The sequence below is a fragment of the Pecten maximus genome, chromosome 15 (assembly GCF_902652985.1).
Source record: "Pecten maximus chromosome 15, xPecMax1.1, whole genome shotgun sequence".
Lineage (NCBI taxonomy): Eukaryota > Metazoa > Mollusca > Bivalvia > Pectinida > Pectinidae > Pecten > Pecten maximus.
Window position 1 is genome coordinate 1,454,459 of NC_047029.1, and position 16,082 is coordinate 1,470,540.

The 16,082-nt window shown below is 38.0% G+C and overlaps 1 protein-coding gene across 3 annotated transcripts in view; it reads right to left on the bottom strand.

The window, feature by feature from the left end:
• Positions 1–244: 244 nt before the first annotated feature.
• The window catches only part of LOC117343571 (pre-mRNA-processing factor 40 homolog B-like), a 31,448-nt gene continuing 15,610 nt past the window's right edge, over positions 245–16,082 (bottom strand). The window contains exons 17-23 of one of the 3 annotated variants that reach the window (XM_033905992.1): positions 15,036–15,116; positions 14,632–14,808; positions 13,939–14,050; positions 13,338–13,411; positions 10,489–10,566; positions 6,393–6,419; positions 245–1,576 (exon numbers count right to left, since the gene is read on the bottom strand). In XM_033905992.1, the coding sequence (XP_033761883.1) occupies positions 1,487–1,576; positions 6,393–6,419; positions 10,489–10,566; positions 13,338–13,411; positions 13,939–14,050; positions 14,632–14,808; positions 15,036–15,116 (639 nt within the window). In that variant the 3' untranslated portion in view covers positions 245–1,486. The remainder of the gene's footprint in view (positions 1,577–6,392; positions 6,420–10,488; positions 10,567–13,337; positions 13,412–13,938; positions 14,051–14,631; positions 14,809–15,035; positions 15,117–16,082) is intronic. The other 2 variants (XM_033905993.1, XM_033905995.1) reach the window with 2 other exon arrangements.

The following is a 16,082-nucleotide window of genomic DNA, read 5'->3' on the forward strand; positions in this document are numbered from 1 at the left end:
AAGACTTCATGGTACACTCTAAAACATACGGCTGTTTTTTTTACCTTTGATCTTTAACCTGCACAAAACAACAATCGCTATAAATATCCCCTTTTTCACGCATCTGTGTTATGACCCACGGGGCCATAATCATCAATACTGATGGAGCCCTCGTAAACCTTAAGATATAATTACTAATGCAGATTTCAGCAAGAAAATCCTGGATAAGTGTGTTCTACACAATGATCAAGGATAATAGCCAGAGTTCACTGTTTGAATGATTTTAATGAGGCAATGACATAGTCATATTATAATTGATGAAATGGTTTGAAAAATCGTTAACAAAGTGTTATTTCATATAAAAATAACGGAATGCTTTCTTCTATTTAATTAGTTTCACATCTAATATTACTGAAAGGAAACTCAATCCTCACACATGTAAGGAATTCAGAATAAAAATCTGTTTATATTACACGCCCCGATGGCAAAGTAACATGTAAATGTGTGAATCTATCACCAAAGCTTGAAGATGTATACATGTACATCAGTGATCACAATATCCAAAAACGTACAATGGCACAGGAAACTCCCAACGATTTTGTATTTTGTCAGCACTGCCTATATATTATAATAACTACCAAAAAAACCCTTAAATTTCCTGTATCTTCGACAAATTCTTAGAATATTAGTATAGGTTGTTCCTGGAAACAGATGTCTAATTAAACAAATGTTCAAATAACCCTGTTCCTGTACTGCTATCAAAAACTTTTATGTAATGATCTCCAATAGGATTAGCATTAGTATGGGATAACTAAAGTTTGAGGAGATATCTGAAGACCTCACCCATAATAAACCTCACATAATATCAAGTCTGGGCTTCGATAATGGTCATACCAGGAGGATGGAATCCCCCTGTTTATGTTTGGTGGTACCTACTTATTGGTATTCCTTAACTTTGTAAAAAAATCTTCCGATCGATCAGTTAATGGGACACCTGTTCTTACTAAGAACATCCAGATCTGTAGATAAATCTGTAAGGGAAATCATTCTGTTTCATCTAAACAAACATGCACAAGTAGAGATGGTATGTCAGGTAAAACCAACTTTATCATTCAATGAAGCTTTAGGAAATCTTACCCATCTGATAACTTCGTTATAAATAATAGAAATGTTCTCTCTGTTAATGTATTTTGGTCCTTGACGATACTTTCAATTTTCGTGTGGTCAAGTTAAAACACATCCTATGCATTAGTGTTTTGTTATGTACATCCTTATATTGATATTACAAATAAACAAACACTTCCCACTGACTGCAAACAGAAGAATAATGGCAAATCACAAGGCAGAGTCCGAATATCTTTGTCACTTTCCCGATAGAAAACCATGACAACCACATAAAAGTACACAACTTTGCTCCACACACAATCTGTTCCCATCTTCTAAGTCTCTTCTTGATAAACTTATGTCGGCTCAACAAACACGCCAGTTCCAAGGCTGGAGATCAAGTCTACTGATCAGCGGCTAGTTGTTGTAGCAGAAGCCTGCGTCGTTTTTCAAGCTCTCCCTCACTGACATCGCTCTCTGTGTCGTAGTCCCCCTACAAATTAATAATATTTATAATTCATCACTTCCTTAACTGTCTCTGAAATGGAACTCACTTCCATAACCCTAGCACCATGTCTAATTTCTTACTAATGATAGCATCATTCTCGTTATTTCAAGGGTTGACATCAGTTTTATTCCCTGTACAGTGAATGTGACAGTAACTCTAAGAGCATTGAGGATGAAGGTGACAGTAAACCCTGGAGAATTGAGGATGAAAGTGAGCTTAACTCCTGGATAATTTTGGATGAAAGAGAGCATAACCCCTGGAGAATTGAGGGTGAAAGTGAACGTAACCCCTGGAGTATTGAGGGTGAAAGTGAACAAAACCCCTGGAGTAACGCGGAGGACAGTGAACAAAACCCCTGGAATAACAAGGAGGACAGTGAACAAAACCCCTGGAATAACGGGGAGGAAAGTGAACAAATCCCCTGGAGTAACGCGGAAGAAATTGAACAAAACCCCTGGAATAACGGGGAAGAAAGTGAACAAAACCCCTGGAGTAACGCGGAAGAAATTGAACAAAACCCATGGAATAACACGGAGGACAGTGAACAAAACCCCTTGAATAACGCGGAGGAAAGTGAACAAATCCCCTGGAGTAACGCGGAAGAAATTGAACCAAACCCCTGGAATAACGGGGAGGAAAGTGAACAAAACCCCTGGAATAACGCGGAAGAAATTGAACAAATCCCCTGGAATAACGCGGAGGAAAGTGAACAAAACCCCTGGAATAACGCGGAAGAAAGTGAACAAAACCCCTGGAATAACGGGGAGGAAAGTGAACAAAACCCCTGGAATAACGCGGAGGAAAGTGTACAAAACCCCTGGAGTAACGGGGAGGAAAGTGAACAAAACCACTTGAATAACGCGGAGGAAAATGAACAAATCCCCTGGAGTAACGCGGAGGAAAGTGAACAAAACCCCTTGAATAACGCGGAGGGAAATGAACAAAACCCCTGGAATAACGGGGAGGAAAGTGAACAAATCCCCTGGAGTAACGTGGAGGAAAGTGAACAAAACCCCTGGAATAACGCGGAGGAAAGTGAACAAAACCCCTGGAATAACGCGGAGGAAAGTGAACAAAACCCCTGGAATAACGGGGAGGAAAGTGAACAAAACCCCTGGAATAACGCGGAGGACAGTGAACAAAACCCCTGGAGTAACGGGGAGGAAAGTGAACAAAACCCCTGGAATAACGCAGAGGAAAGTGAACAAAACCCCTGGAGTAACGCGGAGAAAAGTGAACAAAACCCCTGGAGTAACGGGGAGGAAAGTGAACAAAACCCCTTGAATAACGCGGAGGAAAATGAACAAATCCCCTGGAGTAACGCGGAGGAAAGTGAACAAAACCCCTGGAATAACGGGGAGGAAAGTGAACAAAACCCCTGGAATAACGGGGAGGAAAGTGAACAAAACCCCTGGAATAACGGGGAGGAAAGTGAACAAATCCCCTGGAGTAACGCGCAGGAAAGTGAACAAAACCCCTTGAATAACGCGGAGGACAGTGAACAAATCCCCTGGAGTAACGCGGAGGAAAGTGAACAAAACCCCTGGAATAACGCGGAGGAAAGTGAACAAAACCCCTGGAGTAACGCGGAGGACAGTGAACAAAACCCCTGGAATAACGCGGAGGACAGTGAACAAAACCCCTGGAATAACACGGAGGACAGTGAACAAAACCCCTGGAATAACGGGGAGGAAAGTGAACAAATCCCCTGGAGTAACGTGGAGGAAAGTGAACAAAACCCCTGGAATAACGCGGAGGAAAGTGAACAAAACCCCTGGAATAACGCGGAGGAAAGTGAACAAAACCCCTGGAATAACGGGGAGGAAAGTGAACAAAACCCCTGGAATAACGCGGAGGACAGTGAACAAAACCCCTGGAGTAACGGGCAGGAAAGTGACCAAAACCCCTGGAATAACGCAGAGGAAAGTGAACAAAACCCCTGGAGTAACGCGGAGGAAAGTGAACAAAACCCCTGGAGTAACGGGGAGGAAAGTGAACAAAACCCCTTGAATAACGCGGAGGAAAATGAACAAATCCCCTGGAGTAACGCGGAGGAAAGTGAACAAAACCCCTGGAATAACGGGGAGGAAAGTGAACAAAACCCCTGGAATAACGGGGAGGAAAGTGAACAAAACCCCTGGAATAACGGGGAGGAAAGTGAACAAATCCCCTGGAGTAACGCGGAGGAAAGTGAACAAAACCCCTGGAATAACGGGGAGGAAAGTGAACAAAACCCCTGGAGTAACGCGGAGGAAAGTGAACAAAACCCCTTGAATAACGCGGAGGACAGTGAACAAATCCCCTGGAGTAACGCGGAGGAAAGTGAACAAAACCCCTGGAATAACGCGGAGGAAAGTGAACAAAACCCCTGGAGTAACGCGGAGGACAGTGAACAAATCCCCTGGAATAACGCGGAGGAAAGCGAACAAAACCCCTGGAATAACACGGAGGACAGTGAACAAAACCCCTGGAGTAACGGGGAGGAAAGTGAACAAATCCCCTTGAATAACGCGGAGGACAGTGAACAAAACCCCTGGAGTAACGGGGAGGAAAGTGAACAAAACCCCTGGAATAACGCGGAGGAAAGTGAACAAAACCCCTGGAATAACACGGAGGACAGTGAACAAAACCCCTGGAGTAACGGGGAGGAAAGTGAACAAATCCCCTTGAATAACGCGGAGGACAGTGAACAAAACCCCTGGAGTAACGGGGAGGAAAGTGAACAAAACCCCTGGAATAACGCGGAGGAAAGTGAACAAAACCCCTGGAATAACACGGAGGAAAGTGAACAAAACCCCTGGAGTAACGCTGAAGAAATTGAACAAAACCCCTTGAATAACGGGGAGGAAAGTGAACAAAACCCCTGGAATAACGCGGAGGAAAGTGAACAAAACCCCTGGAATAACGGGGAGGAAAGTGAACAAAACCCCTGGAGTAACGCGGAGGAAAGTGAACAAACCCCCTGGAATAACACGGAGGAAAGTGAACAAAACCCCTGGAATAACACGGAGGACAGTGAACAAAACCCCTGGAATAACGTGGAGGAAAGTGAACAAAACCCCTGGAATAACGGGGAGGAAAGTGAACAAACCCCTGGAGTAACGCGGAAGAAATTGAACAAAACCCCTGGAATAACGGGGAGGAAAGTGAACAAAACCCCTGGAATAACGCGGAGGAAAGTGAACAAAACCCCTGGAATAACACGGAGGACAGTGAACAAGCCCCCTGGAATAACACGGAGGAAAGTGAACAAAACCCCTGGAGTAATGCGGAAGAATTTGAACAAAACCCCTTGAATAACGCGGAGGAAAGTGAACAAATCCCCTGGTGTAACGCGGAAGAAATTGAACAAAACCCCTGGAATAACGGGGAGGAAAGTGAACAAAACCCCTGGAATAACGCGGAGGAAAGTGAACAAATCCCCTGGAGTAACGCGGAGGACAGTGAGTACAATCTCTCTGATCTTGCGATTAATTGATTAAATAACCTTTCTGAAATCAAATCAAATAAAATGCATCTACTCTATACAATGATATAAGTGCACATTTAAATTCTTAAACATCAGTTCTATAAGCTGTTTATGCTCCAATATATCAATTGTTACAATCATAAAAACATGCTTTGACATCTCAATTTTAACTTTGTTGCTCTATTGTCTGTCCAACCACCACAACTAGCGGTATAAAAGCTGGAGAGGGGCATGCTAACACACAAACAACAATAAAGGTGTAGTGGGCTTAAACTTTGAACTGTGTCAGCTGATATTTGTAGAAATTATGAATACATTTGAACAATGTCAGCCTATATTTGTAGAGACTATAATTAATTTATATTGTTTGTACGCAGAATGCGTCTTTCTGATTGGTTGAGATTTATTTTCATTTTAGCAATGAACAGTGATTATAATGTTGCTATAGTCGGTATGACAGCAAGATGTATGGGGACAAATGCCATAGGAACCCATACATCTTGCTGTCATACCAACAACATTAAAACCACTGTTCATTAAATATACACTGTCTTACCATTTTCGTCAACTTGAAAATAAACTGAACGAACACACAAGTTCCCATCTTTTTTAATGTCACATGACCCACTGGGTGTTACAGCCTGAGGCAATGGGTGTTATAGGCATATGGTGGCGACTGCCTCTCACTTATCATTGTGTCAATGGCAAAATGGGGAGCAAATGTAAATATTGCCTTATCATTATCGTAAATTTTGAAAACTGAACCAACAAAAAAAACCGCATTTTTAATGTCACATGACCCACTGGATGTTATAGCCTGAGACACCGGGTGTTATAGGCGTATGGTGGCAACTGCCTCTTAGCATTGTGTCAATGTGAAAATGGGGAGAAAATGTAAATATATGTCATGTCTTCAATGACTAATACATTACAGGCTGTATGGATACAAGTGTTGTAATTTCTGGTAGAAAAATTAAATATTTGAAACGTTTAAATGAGATTCGTACCTCATGCTACGTGAGGATTGCTTCAACGTGAGAAAGGACATTTTATAGACATTTTTACACGAGTTTTTTGTCTCAAGTGGGTGAGTTGGCAACCCTGATGTTTCATCATTTTATGCTTCCATAAAAAGAATAAGCTCAATGGTGCAGTAAAGAATCAGGTCATGACATTTCAGATTATAAGACTGTCAATTTGATTTCATTGTGATATATATATATTGTGGCAACGTTAACGCTGTGCAATAATTTGTGGCTTACAATGTTTTGATATTTTAGCACAAGCACAAGCACAAGCAAATTTTGCTAGGTGTAAATAGAAATAACTCACAGCACATGCACCTGAGGAGTTGTGTTTCTACAGCAGAAATATGTACGTGTGTATAGAGATATACCATCATCAATTAAAACAAAATGTGGTGTGTCAACCAAACAGTTCACAACAGAGCTTCAGAGTGAAAACGGTACCCTCCTCAGCACATTCTAATGAGGAAATAGATGCAACTGCGGTGGTTTTCCCTGCCATTTTGGTTTTTTGTTTTGTTTTGTTTGGAGGTTCAATTGCCACGTGAAATTAACCAATAAATAACTATCAATTCTTTAGAAGCTCCTACACCTCTTCCATTGCTCTAACGAACAATTCTTATGAAGGAACTACAGACACATCTTTCATTGTTCTAAAGAAAGATTTTCACGAGGACAGCGGGAAATCAATGATTTATCCAACAGTAAGTCTATGTCTGGTAGTGAGTCCAACCATATCTATTGCAGTTCTGTTAAATACTCATGTATATTGCAGTTCTGTTAAATGCTTACAAATGCCAAAAGCTATATCAATATCATGCAAAAACAGAAACCTATCTACACACACAAAAGTCAGAACAGATGTCTTGGTCCCACAGGCTTATTACAGGATAAATATGGTAATGTCTAATTATGATGTATGATATGTTTGAAGACATACAACACTAAAGAACCTCACTGTTAATATTCGACACCAGACTAACTAAATTTTAAAAGGCTTCCTCTGGTTTCCTCCCTAACAAAAATGTTCTTCTCATTTGCATATTTGACTTTTTCTATTTCTATTTATCTATCTTTCCCCCCCAACATTTCACCCTAACACAGATCTGTTTCTATCCACCCCCAACACAGATCTGTTTATTATCTCCACCCCTAACACAGATCTGTTTATTATCTCCACCCCTAACACAGATCTGTTTATTATCTCCACCCCTAACACAGATCTGTTTATTATCTCCACCCCTAACACAGATCTGTTTATTATCTCCACCCCTAACACAGATCTGTTTATTATCTCCACCCCTAACACAGATCTGTTTATTATCTCCACCTCTAACACAGATCTGTTTATTATCTCCATCCCTAACACAGATCTGTTTATTATCTCCACCCCTAACACAGATCTGTTTATTATCTCCACCCCTAACACAGATCTGTTTATTATCTCCACCCCTAATACAGATCTGTTTATTATCTCCACCCCTAACACAGATCTGTTTATTATCCATCCCTAACATAGATCTGTTTATTATCTCCACCCCTAATACAGATCTGTTTATTATCTCCACCCCTAACACAGATCTGTTTATTATCTCCACCCCTAACACAGATCTGTTTATTATCTCCATCCCTAACACAGATCTGTTTATTATCCATCCCTAACATAGATCTGTTTATTATCTCCACCCCTAACACAGATCTGTTTATTATCACCACCCCTAACACAGATCTGTTTATTATCTCCACCCCTAACACAGATCTGTTTATTATCTCCATCCCTAACACAGATCTGTTTATTATCCATCCCTAACATAGATCTGTTTATTATCTCCACCCCTAACACAGATCTGTTTATTATCACCACCCCTAACACAGATCTGTTTATTATCTCCACCCCTAACACAGATCTGTTTATTATCTCCACCCCTAACATAGATCTGTTTATTATCTCCACCCCTAACACAGATCTGTTTATTATCTCCACCCCTAACACAGATCTGTTTATTATCTCCACCCCTAACACAGATCTGTTTATTATCTCCACCTCTAACACAGATCTGTTTATTATCTCCACCCCTAACATAGATCTGTTTATTATCTCCACCCCTAACACAGATCTGTTTATTATCTCCACCTCTAACACAGATCTGTTTATTATCTCCATCCCTAACACAGATCTGTTTATTATCTCCACCCCTAACACAGATCTGTTTATTATCTCCACCTCTAACACAGATCTGTTTATTATCTCCATCCCTAACACAGATCTGTTTATTATCTCCACCCCTAACACAGATCTGTTTATTATCTCCACCCCTAATACAGATCTGTTTATTATCACCACCCCTAACACAGATCTGTTTATTATCCATCCCTAACATAGATCTGTTTATTATCACCACCCCTAATACAGATCTGTTTATTATCTCCATCCCTAACACAGATCTGTTTATTATCCATCCCTAACATAGATCTGTTTATTATCTCCACCCCTAACACAGATCTGTTTATTATCTCCACCCCTAACACAGATCTGTTTATTATCACCACCCCTAACACAGATCTGTTTATTATTATCCATCCCTAACATAGATCTGTTTATTATCTCCACCCCTAACACAGATGTCTATTATCTCCACCCCTGACACAGATCTGTTTATTATCTCCACCCCTAACACAGATCTGTTTATTATCACCACCCCTAACACAGATCTGTTTATTATCTCCACCCCTAATACAGATCTGTTTATTATCACCACCCCTAACACAGATCTGTTTATTATCTCCACCCCTGACACAGATCTGTTTATTATCTCCACCCCTAACACAGATCTGTTTATTATCCATCCCTAACACAGATCTGTTTATTATCTCCACCCCTAACACAGATCTGTTTATTATCTCCACCCCTAATACAGATCTGTTTATTATCTCCACCCCTAACACAGATCTGTTTATTATCCATCCCTAACATAGATCTGTTTATTATCTCCACCCCTAACACAGATCTGTTTATTATCTCCATCCCTAACACAGATCTGTTTATTATCTCCACCTCTAACACAGATCTGTTTATTATCTCCACCCCTAACACAGATCTGTTTATTATCTCCACCTCTAACACAGATCTGTTTATTATCTCCACCCCTAACACAGATCTGTTTATTATCTCCATCCCTAACATAGATCTGTTTATTATCACCACCCCTAACACAGATCTGTTTATTATCTCCACCCCTAACACAGATCTGTTTATTATCTCCACCCCTAACACAGATCTGTTTATTATCACCACCCCTAACACAGATCTGTTTATTATTATCCATCCCTAACATAGATCTGTTTATTATCTCGACCCCTAACACAGATCTGTTTATTATCTCCACCCCTAACACAGATCTGTTTATTATCACCACCCCTAACACAGATCTGTTTATTATTATCCATCCCTAACACAGATCTGTTTATTATCTCCATCTCCACCCCTAACACAGATCTGTTTATTATCTCCACCCCTAACACAGATCTGTTTATTACCTCCACCCCTAACACAGATCTGTTTATTATCCCCACCCCTAACACAGATCTGTTTATTATCCCCACCCCTAACACAGATCTGTTTATTATCCCCACCCCTAACACAGATCTGTTTATTATCTCCATCTCCACCCCTAACACAGATCTGTTTATTATCTCCACCCCTAACATAGATCCGTTTATTGTCTCCACGCCTAACACACAGATCTGTTTATTGTCTCCACCCCTGACACAGATCTGTTTATTATCTCCATCCCTAACACAGATCTGTTTATTATCCCCACCCCTAACACAGATCTGTTTATTATCTCCACCCCTAACACAGATGTCTATTATCTCCACCCCTAACACAGATCTGTTTATTATCTCCACCCCTAACACATATCTGTTTATTATCTCCACCCCTAACACAGATCTGTTTATTATCCCCCACCCCTAACACAGATCTGTTTATTGTCTCCACCTCTAACACAGATCTGTTTATTATCACCACCCCTAACAGATCTGTTTATTATCTCCACCCCTAACACAGATCTGTTTATTATCTCCACCCCTAACACATATGTTTATTATCTCCACCCCTAACACAGATCTGTTTATTATCTCCACCCCTAACACAGATCTGTTTATTATCTCCACCCCTAACACAGATCTGTTTATTATCTCCATCCCCTAACACAGATCTGTTTATTATCTCCACCTCTAACACAGATCTGTTTATTATCCCCACCCCTAACACAGATCTGTTTATTATCCCCACCCCTAACACAGATCTGTTTATTATCTCGAACCCTAACACAGATCTGTTTATTATCTCCACCCCTAACACAGCTCTATTTATTTTTCGATTTTAATTCCTAACTTACCCTAGATCTATCTTTTCTCCGTTTCTTTGACTTAGAGGATTTGTAATCTTCACGTTCTGCTTCACTGCCGCTTGAATCCTAAAATACAAGATTGATGCATGACACAAATGCAGGACTGCAAGCGACGGGATGATTAGATCGTCTCCCTTTGTACTCCAGTGATACAAGCCTATCACAAAAGCGAAAGGAGTAAGGATAAAAACGTGACATATAATCGTGATGTTCAATTTTAAGAAAAATTATCTGGATTCAAAGTATATGTAGAACAATGATAGATTATTTGGTTCACCTCAACAATATATATTCTCGTAAGGAAGGCCAATATATCCAAGGGAAGATACTTGAACAAAAATACTTTCTTCCATATTTTTTTGTTGAAACGTTATACTGAATGAAGTGGGTTATTGTCTTTTAAAAATACCAATAGTTTGTTTTAATTTCAATCTTTCATACCTATATTTACATGAAACTTGCATGACTTTTTTAAACAGATGTACAAATATTTGTAAAAAAAAATTTGATTTTGTCCAAAACTTATGTAAGTCTATTACCTTATCATTAAATTTAGCTATTTAAAGTCAATCATTTGTAAAAGGATCTTGTATATGTGATATTTTATGTATATGAAAAACAGCAAATGCATTTTTCATGCAGTCAAGAATTATTTGATGAAATCAGGAAATAATATTTAATTTCTTTTACCAACATCCGAATCCCTTTTTTAAGTGTGTGTATCACATGAAGACAATCTTTGATGAGAAAGAGGCATGCTATATTAACACAAACACTCGTGTCATACGTATAATGCTTTAGTATAATGCTGCATTCATAACTACTGGATAACAGCATTACAGAATTCACTCCAACATTCTCAGTTTCATATTTTTCATATACAGATTTATGTGAAAACTTCCTTTGAACAGACAAGCTAATAATTGGATGAAAAACAACATCTCTGAATATTGTAAAACATGGAATGATATATATTAAGCTCATACGTAATTGCAATGCAGATGTGAATCCAAGCAAAGCTCAACAGATGCCCCTGATTATGTTTATAATTGTTACCTAAGATATCTACAGATGGCCCTGATTATGTTTATAATTGTTACCTAAAATATCTACAGATGTCCCTAATCATGTTTATAATTGATACCCAAGATATCTACAGATGGCCCTGATTATGTATATAATTGTTACCTAAGATATCTACAGATGGCCCTAATCATGTTTATAATTGTTACCCAAGATATCTACAGATGTCCCTAATTATGTTTATTATTGTTACCTAAGATATAATTGTTACCTAAGATATCTACAGATGTCCCTAATTATGTTGATAATTGTTACCTAAAATATCTACAGATGGCCCTAATTATGTTTATAACTGTTACCTAAGATATCTAGATGGCCCTGATTATGTTTATAACTGTAACCTAAGATATCTAGATGGCCCTGATTATGTATATAATTGTTACCTAAGATATCTACAGATGGCCCTAATTATGTTTATAATTGTTACCTAAGATATCTAGATGGCCCTGATTATGTATATAATTGTTACCTAATATATCTACAGATGGCCCTTATTATGTTTATAATTGTTACCTAAGATATCTACAGATGGCCCTAATTATGTATATAATTGTTACCTAAGATATCTACAGATGTCCCTAATTATGTTGATAATTGTTACCTAAGATATCTACAGATGTCCCTAATTATGTATATAATTGTTACCTAAGATATCTACAGATGACCCTAATTATGTTTATAATTGATACCCAAGATATCTACAGATGTCCCTAATTATGTTTATAATTGTTACCTAAGATATCTACAGATGTCCCTAATTATGTTTATAATTGTTACCTAAGATATAATTGTTTCCTAAGATATCTACAGATGTCCCTAATTATGTTTATAATTGTTATCTAAGATATCTACAGATGTCCCTAATTATGTTTATAATTGATACCCAAGATATCTACAGATGGCCCTGATTATGTATATAATTGTTACCTAAGATATCTACAGATGGCCCTAATCATGTTTATAATTGTTACCCAAGATATCTACAGATGTCCCTAATTATGTTGATAATTGTTACCTAAGATATCTACAGATGTCCCTAATTATGTTTATAATTGTTACCTAAGATATCTACAGATGCCCCTAATTATGTTTATAATTGTTACCTAAGATATCTACAGATGCCCCTGTTACCTAAGATATCTTACAACGATGGCCCTCATCATTTTTATAATTGTTACCCAAGATATCTACAGATGTCCCTAATTATGTTTATAATTGTTACCTAAGATATCTACAGATGTCCCTAATTATGTTTATAATTGTTACCTAAGATATCTACAGATGTCCCTAATTATGTTTATAATTGTTACCTAAAATATCTACAGATGGCCCTGATTATGTTTATATTATCTATTTTATATACATCTATTAAAGATATCTAAAGATATCTATAAATACCAATCTTTATCATTTTAAAGGAAATATCACAACGTGTACATCCCAGAAACTGATGTAAAAGGCAAAGGTCAAAATGTAACCACCTACAAGTCCGTCTGATCGCCTATCTTCACCAGATAACATCTTCACAAATGTTAAGATGCCATGGGAAGAGAATGGATGGATACCCCCAACGGAATCTGCTTTCACCTAATACCAAGGACTATTTATCTTATGCAGTTAGACATTAATACAAAACCAAATAGCAATGATAAGAACATCCATATTGTTATCTTATTAAGATAAACACATAAAAAATCACAAAGCACAACAATAAAGTAAGAAGAGTGAGAGGAATACACATCCATTGTACTTACAGATCGAGACATGTGCTTCTTCTTCTTTGACTTCTTCTTGTGCCTTCTCTTTTCTCGCTCATCTCGATCATGGTCTACAATTACAAACGTTTGATAAATAGAATCTTTTTAGATTTCCTTTACCAATGGTACAAAATAATCCTCGTAATATTGCTTCACTTCTTCTTTCTACAGCACCAGCACAAGTTGAGACCAATTCATGATTTTGTAAAGGTGGATGTAGCAATTCATGATTTTTTTGTAAAGTTTGAAGTTATGTTGAATGATTGGAATATATAATACAAGTATACTGGGCATTGCTTAGGCAACACATGTACCCTACCGGCCCCGGCTAAAGACAGACCTTGACCTTGACCCAAAAACCCTGAGAGGAAACCTCTAGTCCCACTTGTCATCGATAGGAAACCACTAAACATGAACTCTGTAGTGTTTTCATAAAGATTCAATAAAATTAAAAAACAAACATCAGTGAGGATAGAAGGGTAATGAGAAAATCAATATAATGTCAATATTATTAATAAACTAAATCAAAACAAAATGAAATTTGAAGAGAGGAATGTCTATCATACCAATACGAAGTGACAGTCGATATAGGACTAACCTGAATCTGATATATAGCTTGGTGATCTCGATCTTGACACTGATCGCGACTTTTTCTTCTTCTTTGATTTGTGTCGTGAAGACTGCTGTTCTTCGTCCGACTCCGTGATAGGCTGAAATGATGGACAACAATGTATTGTTGATTTCATATGAAAAATATGGACACTATAACAAGAATGGTTACAAAATCTGTCACTATATCCTAACCTTGGCATTCTGAAACACCCATTCATAGCATGCTATGGATGACCAATGTATGATGTCTGATCAAAATCTGTTTAGAAAGGAAGTATCTGGGATATTTTTCCAAATATAGTAACAACTTTCATCTTAACACAACTGAACTCATTCGAGCAATATCCATACTTGGCCAAAATACAAACTTCAAGGAAAAAAGTTCAAAAATGAAGTTACCAGGACCATATAAAATGGAATTCTATATATCTCCACCACGTCATCATGAAAAAATCACAAATCATTGCACCTTTGTACAGGATTTGTACAAGTTATCTTATAAAGGAGCTCCATTTTAGTTTAGATCGAGTCCTGTACAGTTTGAATGAATTCCATAACAATAAGTGAGATCCTTTATATTTTCTGTGTTTCTAAAGGCTATAGGGACGGGTTCAATGTAAATTCTGCTGGAAAATTAAACAAAATCAGTAACATTGAGTCACAAAACCACTTTACTTACAGATTTCGACCTCGAACGTGAGCGTTTATTTTTGTGTTTTTTAGACTTTTTCTTTTTGGAGTGTTGATGGTAACATGTTTCCTCCAGAACGATGATGAATTCCTTATACAAACGAATCCTCTCCGCCTCTAAAGTGATGGCTTCGTATGCTGCCTCTTTTTCAATTCGTGACCGCACCTTCACAAAACATAAGTTAGAAAGTCAACATAAGTTCCCTGACAGAAGGTACAGACATATTTATCAAAATCAGACGTCAAATTACTTCTAATCCAAGCTTTTCCATTCCTGAATAATGCACCAACAAAATTTGATATTAATCTGGACATCAGCTGGTCTTGACCAGATCGCTAACATTTTACAAATAGTGTGGGACAAAGTTAAGCTTATGAGGACAGTCATCTTACCTCATCCCAGCGATGTTCCACTTCAATGGGTGGATTCAAATTCTTCAACATCGTCTTGAAATTTCCTTCCAGCTTTCGTAACTGTTCCAGAAAATATAAAGTATGAATTAGGCACAGAAGGTATACACATGGAATCAATAAACACAACCTGAAAGTTGGAGTAAAATTGTATTGTGATGAAATATTTTAAAAACCTTGAATGCATAAAATTTGCTGTTGGAATAGAGAAATATATATTAGGATGATGAAATAGGTTTTGTAGCCACTTTTCTGTGAAAGCCTTTAAAAACATAAAGAACAACCCAACTTCTTTGAACTTGCATTACCTGAATACCCCTCAATACCTTCCATTCTCGGCTATTAACTAATCTCCGATTATCGTAACTTATTGTCCCCAATACCCTACATTTCCCTCAAACTTTGATTTTCAACAAACATCTGTCACAACATACAGGTATGTCCAGGTTTGTTTGTTTGCTTGATTAATCCCCCAGTGAACACCCAGGTCATTTTGAGGCGGAGTCTCCTTGTTGTAAATGGTGACTACTTTGCTGAACAACATATATAGTGTAGGTCCCTCACATGCCATCCATAGCAGTTATAATTAAGGTAAAGTGTCTCCTCCAAGGACACAACCACAACAGCCCGGCCCTTTCTCAGCTTTCCCAGAAACACAAACCTGCACAGGTAGGGAGCATCAGACCGTCACCTGAGGTTACACGGCCATCCCTCTAACCGACTGTTTGTAGTTCCATGGTCATTAATAATTTATTCTTTGTGTTATAACTTCTTTTCATGGCAACACATAAACAATGATCAATGGCCATGAATCAGTTTGAAGAAATCATTGTTTACAAAATCAACGCTATTCTTTTGACTTTATATGTTAATCCACCACCATCCCCACTGAAAGGAATTAATGGGTTGTTTCATGTAATTCAATCAATTTTGCAGCTTATTTATAAGATAATAATGGTTACAAAATCAATTTTCATGGGGATTTCAAGGATTTAATTGGTTCCCATTAAAAATAGTTACAAAAATTAA